Source organism: Myotis daubentonii, chromosome 16, assembly GCF_963259705.1.
Source record: "Myotis daubentonii chromosome 16, mMyoDau2.1, whole genome shotgun sequence".
Classification (NCBI taxonomy): Eukaryota; Metazoa; Chordata; class Mammalia; order Chiroptera; family Vespertilionidae; genus Myotis; species Myotis daubentonii.
Genome location: NC_081855.1, coordinates 47119471 through 47132482, shown reverse-complemented (window position 1 = coordinate 47132482; position 13012 = coordinate 47119471). Strand labels below are relative to the sequence as shown.

General features: G+C 57.5%; 1 protein-coding gene and 1 long non-coding RNA gene across 3 annotated transcripts; one reads left to right on the top strand and one right to left on the bottom strand.

The window, feature by feature from the left end:
- Positions 1-971: 971 nt before the first annotated feature.
- Positions 972-5993, bottom strand: HOXB9 (homeobox B9). Its single transcript, XM_059670717.1, has 2 exons — positions 5373-5993; positions 972-2783 (listed from the first exon to the last, which is right to left on the bottom strand). The coding sequence occupies exons 1-2, from the start codon at positions 5884-5886 to the stop codon at positions 2548-2550; spliced, it is 750 nt and encodes a 249-aa protein (XP_059526700.1). The 5' UTR covers positions 5887-5993; the 3' UTR covers positions 972-2547.
- A 1589-nt stretch (positions 5994-7582) lies between these two features.
- Positions 7583-12955, top strand: LOC132218878 (uncharacterized). Of its 2 annotated transcripts, XR_009449305.1 has the most exons (4): positions 7583-10466; positions 10743-10842; positions 12177-12727; positions 12819-12955. It is a non-coding gene; the product is annotated as an uncharacterized LOC132218878 (long non-coding RNA). The 2 variants fall into 2 exon arrangements; XR_009449304.1 differs by having other exon boundaries at positions 7584-10842.
- The last annotated feature ends 57 nt before the right edge of the window (positions 12956-13012 follow it).

The following is a 13012-nucleotide window of genomic DNA, read 5'->3' as shown; positions in this document are numbered from 1 at the left end:
TGGGGTCCTGGAAGGCCGCCGCGGGCGGCGTGGCCAGGTGGGAGGCTCCCAGCGAGGCGGGTTCCCCAGCGCCGGCCCGCACAAGCCGAGTCCCAAAGCCTGGAGGCGCGGGGCAGCGCTGCCCCAGAACAGCAGCCTTCAGAGGGGCTCTGGGGCGGGGGGAGGACACCACCGTCTGAGGGGGGCAGAAAGGTGCCTCTCCCAACAGAACTTACTTCTGGGGTCTGATTGGAAAGGGAATTGTTTTTCTCTCCCGAGGCAATTCTGTTCCCCATTCAATCCTCTCTCGGTGCCGTTGGAGCTGCCTGCCCAGGTCGCCCCACCACCACCAACCTCCACCCGCTTTGTACCAAGGAGCTACCTTTGGCTGCCATTCCGGGAGGAAACCCAGAGCCCTAAGGGGTTTGATCCTCGTGAATGTTAGAAAGGAGGGCTTCGCCTAACCAGTCCTCCCGGCTGCAGGGAACAGCAGAAGGAAGCTACTGCCTCCTCGCTGGCAGGAGATTTTAAAGTGACCAAACCATGGTGACCTCAGGCAGCTGAGCGCCAAGCTGCTTCCAGGAGCCACAACCGGGCCGTGTCCTCCCCCTGGCTCTGGGGTTTGTGGGAGCCCCTGGTACACCTTTGGAAGAATCGAGACCAGGCCCTTTCCTCCCCTCCCATCTCCCAGCTCTCCTGTGGGAGGCTCTTGCTCAATAGAAGCCCTGGTCTTGGGACCTGGGGTCCCCACCAGCTCTCAGCTCCCCCAGGAGCCAGCTCTGCGGGGTCTAAACTTCCTGCTTACCGAGCCACCCAAGAGGAACTAGAACCCCTGCTCCTGGCTAGGTGAGAAGAGCCAGCACAGAATAAGACACAAGAGGAGGTTTATTTTCTAGAGCGATATATATTTTTTTGTTCTTTTTTCTTTTTTTTTCTTCCAAAACAATCAGAGCTCTAGGCCCCCCGACCCTCCCCACTCCCACCCACCACCCTCCCATGTAAGAGACAACTGAAAACAGGCGAGACAATCACCCCCAAAGAAATCACAAAACACAGCACAATTTCACAGCCACTGACGAAGCAAAAGTTCTACTGGAATGTCCCCTTGCCAGGGCGGGAGGCGCAGAAGCAAGAGTCCATGGAATTGAAAGGGACTGGCGAGGTGGGGGAGCAGGGGGCGGACGGGAAGCCGAGAGGCAGCTTCGGCCTGAAGCTTAGGTGCCTTTCCGCCTTTTCCTTTGCACGCGGGACTGATCCCCAGAAGCGTGCGTGAAGCAGCCGCGCAGGTCGCCATGCAGACCGGCGCCCGGGCCGTCTCTTTCTGCGCCAGGGCGGCAGCCGCCAGTTCCCGGGGCTCCTCCTCTGAGTGGGTCGGGACCTGGGCAGGATGGGGAGGAATGCGCCCCGGGCCCGCGCTCGGGAGCCTTAGCTCCTCCTTGTCCGCCACAACTTATCCAGGAAGGGCGCTCAGGAATCGATTCTCAATCAATTCTCCACGGAACTCTCCGCCCTGGCTTTCCTGCCTAAGGCAGGGTGGACCTAGAGGGATGGAGGGGAGGGTTTCCCGCCAGGGGCGGCTTGACTCGCTGGTGCAAGGTGGATTTGGCCAACCAGAGTTGATTTCGGAGCTGGGGGGATGCGGAAGGATGCAGGGCCGGTGGCGAGCAAGAGGGGCTACAGTCGCAGACAAGCGGGACACGGATGAACGGGTGGACATTGGCAAGGCTTACGACCCACGATCTGACCTCCTTTTGTTGGAAGGAGAGGAAAACAACATGCAGAATTAAGCATTTCCTGCAACAAAATGTGTGGAATGCCTTCAGAAAACCTAAGATACCCTCCTAAGACTACGCTGCCTTTCCTTCCCCCCTCCAGCCCACCAGCTTGGGGGCCGGGTTTGTCCCCCTTGCTCTTGGGCCTGGAAGGGTAGAGTTGGGGGTTCTGTGGGGGGTGGCATGGTGACATCCAGCCTCGTTGGCTGCAGTGCCTCGTTCAGGAGTGTCTCTAGACATCTTGCTCTGTATTTGCATCAGGGGTAGAATCCTGCCTGATGGTGTGCTGGCTGTTCTAATAGATTTGCCCGTGCGATGGTCTGCACTAGGGAGGCTCCTGCATTTGAGTGTTGGCTGTGAGCTCTCCCTGTCACTACTGTGGGCCCCAGGCTTCATGTATGAGGGCATCTGCTGGGCTGTGTGCAGCTGGAGTGTCCCTGGGTGGCACTGGGATAGGCAGGCTGGAAGTGAGGGGCTGGGGCTTCCCAGAAAAACTGGGGGAGAGGGGTGCGGGTTGCTAGGGGTTCAACTAGGGTCTCTCTTTCCTTGTGGCCCATTCCCTTCTTAAGAACCAACTACGTCTACCTTCTAAATTAACAAAACTTTCTCCTGAGATCTAGGGAGAAGAGGGCTGGTGAGAGCGGAAGAAAGGAGAGAGGCTCTAGGTCGCAGGAAAGGACTTGGAAGGGAAAGACTCCCTTCCCCATCCACTTGAATACATCCCAGACAGCACTGGCTCTGCAGCCACCTTATAAATAAGCGTGAGATGGGGAAGGAGTGGGAAGGGGGGGCGTCTTTACTCTTTCCCCTGTTCCTTATTCATTTTCTTCATTTTCATCCGCCGGTTCTGAAACCAGATTTTGACTTGTCTCTCACTCAGATTGAGGAGTCTGGCCACTTCGTGCCTACGGTCCCTGGTGAGGTACATATTGAACAGAAACTCCTTCTCTAGCTCCAGCGTCTGGTATTTGGTGTAGGGACAGCGCTTTTTCCTGGAAGAGCGAGCGTGCAGCCAGTTGGCAGAAGGGTTGGCTGAAAGAGAAGCAGCGACAGAATCAAAGAAAGGAAGGGGGGGGGTATGAAGGGTTCTCCTGTTCTCCTTCCAAGAAGGCACCCCCCTGGCAACCTACTCTCCACCTGGCATTGGAGAAAGGGGCACCTGGGCCTTCAAGTTCCCAGACAGGGGCCCAGCCACGGGCCGGGAGTTGCGATGGACATCTCTGGGTGGAGGTGATTTGGACAGGAGGGAGCCAACCAGCTGCCAGGCTGCCCAGCATTGCCAAAGCTTTGCCCGCCTCAGGTCTTCTTTTTATCTCTTTCTACACTTGGGTCCAAACAGGTAAGGACTCAAGTCAGAGCCCAGCATGGTGGCCTCCCCCCCCACCCCGCACTACCGGTCTAACTAGGGGTGGCTGATCTGAAGGTCCTCGCTCTAGGGCTGGGAGGTGAGAGAGGGTTGGACTGGGGCAGAGCAGCTTCAGCCACAGACAAGAGACCTCTTGGCCCGCCAGCCCAGTCCCAGTGCACCGTGCCTCAGTCCCAAGCTCTAGCCTCTTGGCCACATGGTAGCAGGCATGTAACGTCCATGTAGATCCCCCCCAAATACACCCCCACACACAAATATGTGTCCGCACTCAGAGATGCGAACATCCAGCACACTCCAATTCACCAGCAGCCCAATTGCAACCATTTATCAACTCCAGTCTGTGGACAAGGGAGCGCCAGGGGCTCCCAGATAACTTATGGTTGCAATAGTCTCTCCTTTTCCGCTCCTGCTCAGCTCGCAGTTTGGCGAAAGCAAGTTCAGGGAAATTGGGAAGCAAGATTGCTCCAGTCCCAAGGTGGGGAGCCAGGGAGAAGGCGGGGTAACAGAGAGCTCTTCACAGCACACTTCCCTCCAACTGGCTCCTTGTGGTGAAGGGGAACAGAGGAAAGGGTAATGGAGGGGGGTGGGGGGCGGGTAGAAATATTTACAGGCTTCTCTTCTCCTTCTGGTCTCTCTCCCTATCCTGGAATTCAGAAAAGTTGCCAAATAAAGCGGAACTATTAGAAATAATAGCCGCCCTCTACTAGATTCCTTCTCCCCAAATAAAAAAAAAAAAGCACTAAATATTTTTTTTAAATAATCTGGTCCATCCTGCACTAAGTACCATGTCTTACCAATTTGCAGCGCTATTTCCTTAATGTGATTGCCTGTGATAGGACCTACATTCACATTAAATATGAAAGAGGAAAAAATGTTAATAATTGATCCTAACCAAACTGCTGCCTTGCAATAATGGGTTTTCCAGGCAGAGTTTGGGGGGCTGGGGGTGGGGGGCTCTATTTGGGTGTGAGCAGGGAGGGTTTGGGAAGAGCCGGTGTTACCCAAATGCCAGCTCTTGTGATTCAACCTGGCAGGTGGGACCCCACAGGCACCTCAGGGGAGTGGGGCCGTAGGAACACCCCATAGGGCCTGTGCCCCACTCTGTTGGTGGGAAATCTGGCAAAGCAAGCAGAGAGTGAGCATCTGACCCCCACGCTCCAAAGAGAGGAAGGGGTGAGGGCTTGGCCCCACCAGCCTGAGGGTTATTGGTTGGGGCTGAGCCCCCCACATATTTGCTCTTCTCAACCTTAAAGACAAAACCTAGGACGCTCCCTACCACCGCCCCCCCCCCCTCCGGCAGCAGCACCTCCGGGAAACGGCCTGACTCGGGTTCCTGTAGGGGGTGCTTAGGGGGGAGTGGGAGGTGAAGAGAAGCTGCCGTCAGAGGGTAAAGCCCCGCACCCCTCCGTCAGCCTCTCTTCCCCCACCCTCCGCTCCCCGGGGGCCCTGCGGGATCTCTCCTCCTCCACTCTGCCGGTCGGTCCCGAAGTTCGGAAGCGATTCCCGACTCCCCGCCAGGCGGACAGCGCCGGCTGGGGCGGGGGAGGCCTCGGAGAGCAGCGGGAGGCCTTGGAAAAGGCAGCCGCAACCCCGGCGAGGAGGCGGAGGAGAGGAGGAGGAGGCCGAGGACAGGCTCCCGGGGAGGGGCCGTCGCACCGGGGAGGAGGCTCAGCGCCCAGGCCCCGGGCTTCCCCGCCCCTCCCGGCGCCGGCTGCGGACCCTGAGCCGCTCCTGCTCGAAACCCGCTCGGCGCAGTCCTCCACCAAGCTGTTGCATCGCAAATAAAATCCTAATGAGCGCCCCCCCCCTTCCCCTTGGCCCGCTTTGACGGGGCGCGCGCGGCGCGGGGAGCTCTGCCAGCCGCGCGGGCCGCCGCCGCGTGCGCTCCCTCCGGCCGCCGGGCCCTCCGCCTGCGGCTGCCGCCGGCCCGGCCTCTCCCCGGCCGCCCGCCGGGTCTCCGGGACCGCGGGGGCAGGCAGCCGAGGGAGCCGTGAGCGGGTCCCTGCTCCCCCGTTTCCTCCCGGGCTCTGCGCAGTGGGCGCGCCGCTCCTCCCGCGGCCTCGGGCTCCCCTCGGGGACACCGGGCTGGCTTCCTCCCTTCCTTCCTTCCCTCCTTCCTTCCGCCCTCTTCCCTCCTCCCCCGCTCGCCCGCCGCCCGCGCCGCGGTCTCCCTCCACATTGTCCGCGGTTTATGGCCTCTCCCCTCCCCCTCGCTGGCCTTCGGCCTGGGCATTTCCTCACTTTTTATAACTTACTTTGATCCGGCCTCTCTTTGTCCTCGCTTCCTTCGCAAACTTTATTGTCCCCGAAGCCGGGTCTTTGATTAGACAGGACGGCCTCCCTGCCCGCCGAAGTTTCCAAACTGTACTCGGGCGCGCCCGGCTTGAGCAGCTCCCCCGGCGCGCCCAGCAGCGGCTCCGCCTTCACCGCCGGGCCGGGCCCCGGGGCCGCCTCGCCGCGCGGCGCCGGCTCCAGCCAGGTGCGGAGGTACCTGCTCTCGGCCGGCGGGACGCCCTGGGGCTGGAGGTAGGGGTGATAGACGGCCGGCAGGCTCCCGGACGCGTGCGGGCTCAGGGGCGCCCAGGACGCGCCGAACACCGGCGCTTTGGGCTGGAAGCTGCAGGAGGGGAACTCCAGGTGCTCCGCGTGGCCCGGCTGCCGCGGGCTCGCGTACTGGCCGGAAGGAAACTTGGCTGGAGGCGCGTCCTCACTCTCGTGACTTATGATCGAGTCGACATAATAGCTGCTAAGCGTCCCAGAAATGGACATTCTCAGACATTATCCGGGCGCTAGCAGGGGGAAGGGAAGCGCTCGCGCGGCGGCGCCCGGGCAGGGAGAGGTGGCACCCAGACCGGTGTGAGGGCTTTCGGACACGACCCCCCCGGCCCCCCACCCTCCCACCCCCACCCCCTGCTCAACTTCTCAGCCAACAAAGTACAGTGGAGCGGCCCGGCTCAGCGCTCCTTGCAAAATGATTGGTCAAAGTTTTTCCGACTGCCTGATAAAGCGTCACTCCGACATAAATCAATCCGGCGAGGGGGCCGCGCGCTCTGTCATCCGTCCGCAAGCGCATTCCATATCGAGGATGGATTGTTTTATGCTGATGCAATGTGCTATCACGTCAGGGCTCGGGCGGCCACGTAACCTCAGCGAGAGCAGCCGGCCGCCCGGTCCCTCCGCCTTTTGCGAGAAGGGGGGTGGAGTTCTCCATGGGGGGGGGGGGGTGGCGGGGGCGGAGGAGAGGCGGAGGGAAGCAGCGGCTGCCTCTGGAGGGACGCGGGCGGCGGAGCCCTCTCCCCAGGCGGGTCGGGGAGGGAGAGAGGGAGAGCAGGACAGTGGGAGGGACCGAGCCCCAGCTTGGGAGCAGCCAGCAGGGCCCAGGGCGTAATTAACCAGGAAGTGGTCCTGCCCCCCCACCCCCCTACACACACACACCTTCACTCCATCCCTCGGGCCCTCCTTTCCTCTCTTCTGTCCTCTTGTCACAAGATGTTTATGAAACAACTGCGCAGCAGCCATTCGTTGGAGATGGTTGGGGAGAGAAGTTGGGGATTTTTGAGACGTGATCCTCTTTGGAGGGGGCTCTCTGCGACTATTCCAGGAAGGTTACTGCCCCGGGACTTTCTCCTGACCCTCAGTAGCTGAGAGAGGGGAATATAAGGGGGTGAGTGTCCAAAATTCCTGTCCTAAAATTCAGCTGTCCTGAACTTAGAACCTGCATGAGTTGAAAGGGATTCATCAGGCCCTGGAAAGTTGAGCCTCTGAAAGAGTTTAATACAACTCGCCAAAGCTCCTCTAGACTTCTGGGACCTCTCTTTGGCCCTGGCCAGAGGGAAGTATGGGGTTGGGGGGACACAGCCATTTCTCCTTCCCTCCACTGAATAACAGGCCAGGCCCTTAAAATTGCCCAGATGGGGGAGCTGGATGTGACAAAGGATTAAGGCAACTTCCCTAAGGTGTCAGCGAGCAGAGGTGTGGGAAGGGGTCCAGCTATCTCCCCTTCCACCCAGTGAGGATGGAGCCTTTCAAGGCTCCCCTGTCCCACTCCTCTCACCGGTCACTGTCGTCCAGAAAGATCTCCAGACACTAGTGTTGGACACCAACCAGCATAGGCAGAGAGCCCGTGGGTCCGTCTCCCGCCCACCCTCCGCCTTCTCTTGCTGGAGTTTCCAAATCCCCCGTTTTGTTGGTATCAATTCTTTGGGCACTGAGCTTGCCCTTCCTGCTTCTGCCCTGGGTGCAGTGGCCTGGACAGACCCGATTCTTCCCTCCCCTCCTCTTTCTCCTCTCCTCCGGTTGGGTTTAGGGGCAGGCTGGGGCTGATTTCCTCGGCATTCTCCAACTCTGGGACCTTATAAAATAGGCCGCCCCCAGCCCCATTATTTTAACACAAGCGGGGCGATGCTAATGTGAGGTTTTATCATTTTGGCCATGGCCCTTTCTGCTGTGCAGCAAGCTGCAGATTACCTCTGCACACACACACACACACACACACACACACACACACACACACACACACCCTCCCGCCAGCTTTTCTCTCCAAATGAAGCCATCTCGTGTCATTACATGTGAAATACGAGGGCAAAGCGCCATATTTCTTCACATTATGGCGATTTCAAAATGATTTTTTAAAGATCAATGCGGGCACCCAGCCGCCCCCTCCCCTCCTCTCCCACCCCAGCTCTCCGAGGGTGACAGGCAGGCATATCCGAAACCAAACAGCAGGAAGATCTGCTTTCTCCAGGGGACCCAAGTGCGGCGGAGACAAAAAAAAAAATAAACCCCGATGCCAATCCTAAGTAGCGGCCGGACACTTGGGAAAGTCCAGAGAGCTACCTGGACTCGCCAGCCGGAAGCTGGGCGCCGAGTGGATGAGTCACAGTTAAGGCGCAGCACCTGCTCTGAATTTGCCAGCTGCATGGAGTCCGCTGTTGGCTTTACCTGTAATAAACATACTCTTCAGGGAAAAGACTCTCCTGCCGTAAATAATCGTGCTCTGAAGCAGGGCGGGCTGCGGACATGGCTTCTGTGGCATATAAATTAGGGTCCGAAGGAGGTTCGGACTGTGGGCAGAGACTTTATTTATTTATGGGGAAGTCACAGCACTGGGTTGTTCTTAAGACTCAGGCTGTGCAGGCGCTGAGCTCGCCTGCAGCCCTCCTGGCGGCCCTTCCCACTCTGGCTGTGTTGCTGCCTCCCTTTGCAGGAGAGCAGTCCAGAGGGCCACTGAGTTTAGGGAAGAAGTTGGAGGAAGAAGAGCGTTTGGGCTCATGGGCTGTGCCCTACCAGGGTGGAGGGTCCCAGCAGGCAGGGTCTAGGCTGCGGGCTGCTGTCTGTCTGAGGAGCTGCCCCTTGCCCTGGGTGGTTCCTGGGTGCTGACCGAGGGGACCCAGACCTCTTTTCTGCCCCCAGAACTCAGCCTGCGCTCACACAGAAGCTGGAGAATGGGAACGATGTCTAAATGACAGGCTTTGAGGTCTCCATCTCCTCAGAGAGGGGACCCTGAAAGGAAAAGAATGAACTGGCCCCTCAGCTCATCTCCCTCCAGGTGGGGACTCCGGTGCAACCAAGAAATGAGCCCCACCCAGGCGGGCTTTCTAGAAAACACTGTTGCTCCCAATTGAAACTCAACTCCAGTTCAGACAAATGACCAAAGGGTTGGCTGAGGGGGAGCCCCTGGTTTGGGTGTTCAGAAGGCCTTCCCCCCCTCAAAGAAAACCCCCCCAAAACCCTTATTTTCTCTTGCAGACAATGCTACCTACCCTGACCGAGGGAGGCAAACAGGATTTCAGCCAGTGATGTCCAGTTTCTAAAGATGCCTAATAGAGGGGTTCCTTGAGTGAGGGTCACCTTGTCCTGAGAGAGCAAACTGTACCCCACCCCACCCCCAATCCTAAAGAGAAAGAAGGGAAACCCTGCTTTCCCTCGAAGCCTCTTGCCATTCCCTGCACAGGAGCGCGCCTGAACACAGCTGGGCTGCTGTCTGGTGGCTCGGGGAAGAGCAGGCAGGGACAAGCTGCAGCCCTGCTCACACTGGGGCCCTGAGCGCAGAGGCATGAGGCCGAGGTGGGGAACGCAGAGGCCAAGCCTGGCCTGGACCAGCTGGTGAGTGCCTAGCTTGAGGGGTGGCTTTTAGCAGGGTCCTTGTCAGTAAGAGAAAATTTTAAACTAACGGGGAAATAAACCAAAAAAAGAAAAGAAGAAGAAGAAAGTAAAAACAAAAATAATAAAGGGGAAAGATTGTTTTTAATTGATAAGCTAAGCTGAAATTTATGCATGCTGTGTTTGAATAGATGTGTCTATCCTGTATGTATATTTCAAATCAATATTGAACCTAGTGTGCAAATATACTGTACTCCATGCTGCATATAGAATATGTAATAAGTAAAATCTGCCCAACCATAATACCTGATTGCTTAAGCATTTGTATGTAAGATCTAGTGGTATATATGTGGATGTGTGAATAACTCCTGTGATGTAGATTTACAGCTCTACTCATATAAGAAGATCTATGATCCAAAAGCTTTTGTGGACGTTTTTGTAACCATCACACCCCTATGAAAAGGGCAAAAACTTGACTATTTGTGTCCTTGAATTGTAGCTATAAAACATTAGTGGGTTCGGAAGCTGCCATTGAAAATCTGCCTGTTGACTTGATAGTCAAGCCAAGTAGATACCGTCCGTATTCTCCAACAAATGCATGTGGCTTAAAGCTGGATTCTTTTACAACTTCCTTCTAAAATATTTCTCTGGAAGGTGAAGGAAATGCCTCAGATTGGTTCAGGGAGGTCATGGAATTTTGTGACTTTTTTGTCCGACCATGAAATCCTTTACTGCGTATCTTTCCCAAAGCTGCGGGGGCAGCGTGCGTCGTGTGATCCTTATTTCATGGTGGTGATGGGCACCAGATGAAGACACCATTAGTTGTGCATGAGCGTGTTCCACACAAATGTGCCTCTGACCAGAAGAGAGAGCTGAGTCTAATGGGAAAGCTCTCAGTAGCTGTGGAGGTCACACGAAAGCACTGCTGGGCACAACGAAATCAGCAAAGTCCCCAAGTCTCTGTCCCCAAACACCCTGAGATCTTTCTTCTGGCCCAGAATCGGAGTCCAGGCCCCTCTGGGAAAGGAGGTGTGGAAACACTTGCTCCAGGGGGAGAAGACGAGGACCCCAGAACCCGCAGCCTTTCCACAAAACCGCCTCCAAAATGAATCGCATGGAGTCTGCACACATGAGTTCAAACCTCAGCGCTTCCACACCCTGCGAGTGGGGATCTTCACTGTAAAGCAACGAAATCTTCTGCTCAGCCTCCCTCCCCAAGCGCCAGAGGTGAAAGGAAGGACTGAGAGGTCAGCGGCCCAGGCAGATCCCTGGACTCTCCTCTTCCCAACTCTCAGCCATCAGGGATCTGGAAGGTGGGGGGGGGGGGTGGCTGACTCTTTGGGAGGGAGCATCCAGGAGGCCAAACGGGGTGGGCAGCAGGCGGGACAGAAAGGAGCTGAGCAGGTAGAAGGTTATTACGAAATTGCTTCCATAAAACCTGTGGCTGTTGTAAAACTCTCTGCTTTCCAAAGACTTTATTTCCTCCTTTCTCTCTAACATCCCCCTTTTTTTCTTTTTTACAGCACTGTTCCTGGGAGGGGGTGGCCAAGGGACGCCAGGGATGGAAGACAGTGAGGCTCCGAGTGGCTGGGCAGGTTTGTGAGAGCCCCAGGGAGAAGCAAGGTAAGGCAACAGGACACTCCAGACATTCTTCACCCAGACGGAGGACAAGGAAGTGTCAGGGGGCAGTAGAGTGGGCCTTTGCTCACCAGGACGGCGGGTTGAAGACTGCCTTTCCTCTGGGTGGGGGTGGGTCCTCTGAGGGCCCCTCCACCCTAGCAGAGGCCTGTTGTTCAGAGACCCCCTCCTTTGCCATCCAAGTCAGCCTGGCGCCGCCAGAGCCCCATCCGGTTGGGCCCCTTTCTACATTTCCTCTGCCTCAAGGGGGAGGGGGGCAGTTTGGGAACAAAAGTTAGCTTATGCTTTGGACTGTCCCACGCCTTCCGCCAGCACTTCTAGTTATTCCTTCCCTGGGCAGAGAGCCAGGAGCCTGGAGAGGGCTGGGGTCAAAGAGGGTATCACAGCTTTGCCCCTGCCCCACCCCCTGCTCCATCACCGGTCACGCTATCCATCTGCCCAAGACTGAGCTCCCCACTAGCCTACAAGTCAGACCCCTGTCCCAGGAGTTGGCCCTCAAGACCTAGGTAAACCTGCAGCCCAGACCAAGGGTCTATGGGGAAGCCTTGCCCTCTCCGTAGGGCAGGAGCCAACTGTGGGATTGAGAAACGACTTTTTTTTTTTAACCCACCGCTGTCCCACTAGGGGGCTCTAGGAAGGATCCTGGAGGCCCAGAGGCTGACATTGCAAAGGATCCTGAGCCCTCTTCAAGGACCTAAAGCTGCCTGGAGCCCTGCCTCTCAAGGGGTTACAAAAACCTCAGTGACTCCCTGTGTCTCTTGAAAGCTAGATTTGCCAAGTTGGGGAAACTTTTATTGGAAAATCTGAAGGCAGATGGGAGCCCCAGACCCCAAGGAAGGAAGCTCAAAGCCCCAACTACCATCCTTGGGCTCTGCAGAACAGCTCAGCAATATGCCCTTTGGAGAGTGGAGTGCTCCCCGTTCCTCCTTTCCCTCCCAATACACATTTTAAAAATGCAGACGTGGGGAGACACTCTAGAACTCCCGAGATCTCTTCTCTGTGGAACACCCCGGCTGCTCCGGGTTGAGGGACCTCAGGCCGCTTCACTGTCTTGCACAGTCCTGACTCTGCCTCCCTCCCACACCCCTACTCCTCCAGCTAAGCGAGGAGCAGTAACTGCCGTGAGTCGGGTGGTTTAATGTCGTTGTGTTCAGAAATCCAGGCCCAACAACATGAAACTACCTAATTCACTCAGCAGTTCCAGTTCAGGTTCCGGGGGGTCAAGGGCTCACTGGGGGGCAGGGCCCTGCAGCCATTTTGTGGGCCAAACCGGCTGGCCGGCTAACTTCATTCATTTTCCTCCACCTCTTCCCTCACAGAACACAGTTGCCATTCAACAACACATCCAAAGAACTGGAGGCAGGACTCCAGGCAAAACCACTCTGGAGCTCGCTCGTCCTGGCCGCTCAGATCCCAGGCACTTTTGCTGTCTTGCAGGAGCCCTGGCCGGAGGGCCCCTGGGCCCAAACCCAGACCTGGACAGGGCCTCCTGGATGGGTGATATTCCTGCGTGGTTCATCCACCCCCGTGAACGCAGCCGGAGGCCTCCGCAGATAAAAAGACTTCTCAACTTCAAACTGTTACCAAGGTGAGGCTATATTCCAGGGTCGTCCAGGGTAGCCCTGAGAAGCCAAATCCTCAAGCCGGACACCAAACCCCAGTTTCCAGGCTGGGACACAGACAGGAGAGTGGAGAGGAGTGCTGAGAAGTGACGGTGGGCGAGAGTGCGAGAAAGTTAGGAAGACTGGGAGCAGCCGGAGGAACGGAACGGACTGGAAGGGAAGGCCCGCTGCTGACCTGAACAGCCGCTGGGAAGTCTCGCTGCCAGAAGGTCCCAGGACCCGGGCCCGCAGAGGCGGAGCTGCCCCAGGTAAGACAATCTATTCCGAATTCACAAATGACACCGGGAGGGAGGCTGCGAACTCGGAGAACAGACTTGCTTCTTTCTTCCCGACCTTCAGCCTGGGCCCTTGGCTTCCAGGCCCCACCGATGCCCGCTACCGCCACCTCTGCCTCTCCAGACACCCGCGTCCTCACAGGTGCTCCCTCCCGCACACTCTCCACACGCGGCTGGCAGCCGACCTGGCCCCGCGGCGGCGGCGGCGGACTTACCTGGGCCGCGGCGGCGGCGCTGGACCGGAGCGGCTGTGGGAAG

What these genes read in the sequence shown, in the direction of transcription:
- HOXB9 (XM_059670717.1), bottom strand. Translation starts at nt 5,886, where the DNA reads ATGTCCATTTCTGGGACGCTTAGCAGCTATTATGTCGACTCGATCATA. An exon ending in CAAAGAGAGGCCGGATCAAA is followed by an intron (nt 2,784 to 5,372) that starts GTAAGTTATAAA and finishes CTTCTCTTTCAG; the next exon opens with CCAACCCTTCTGCCAACTGG.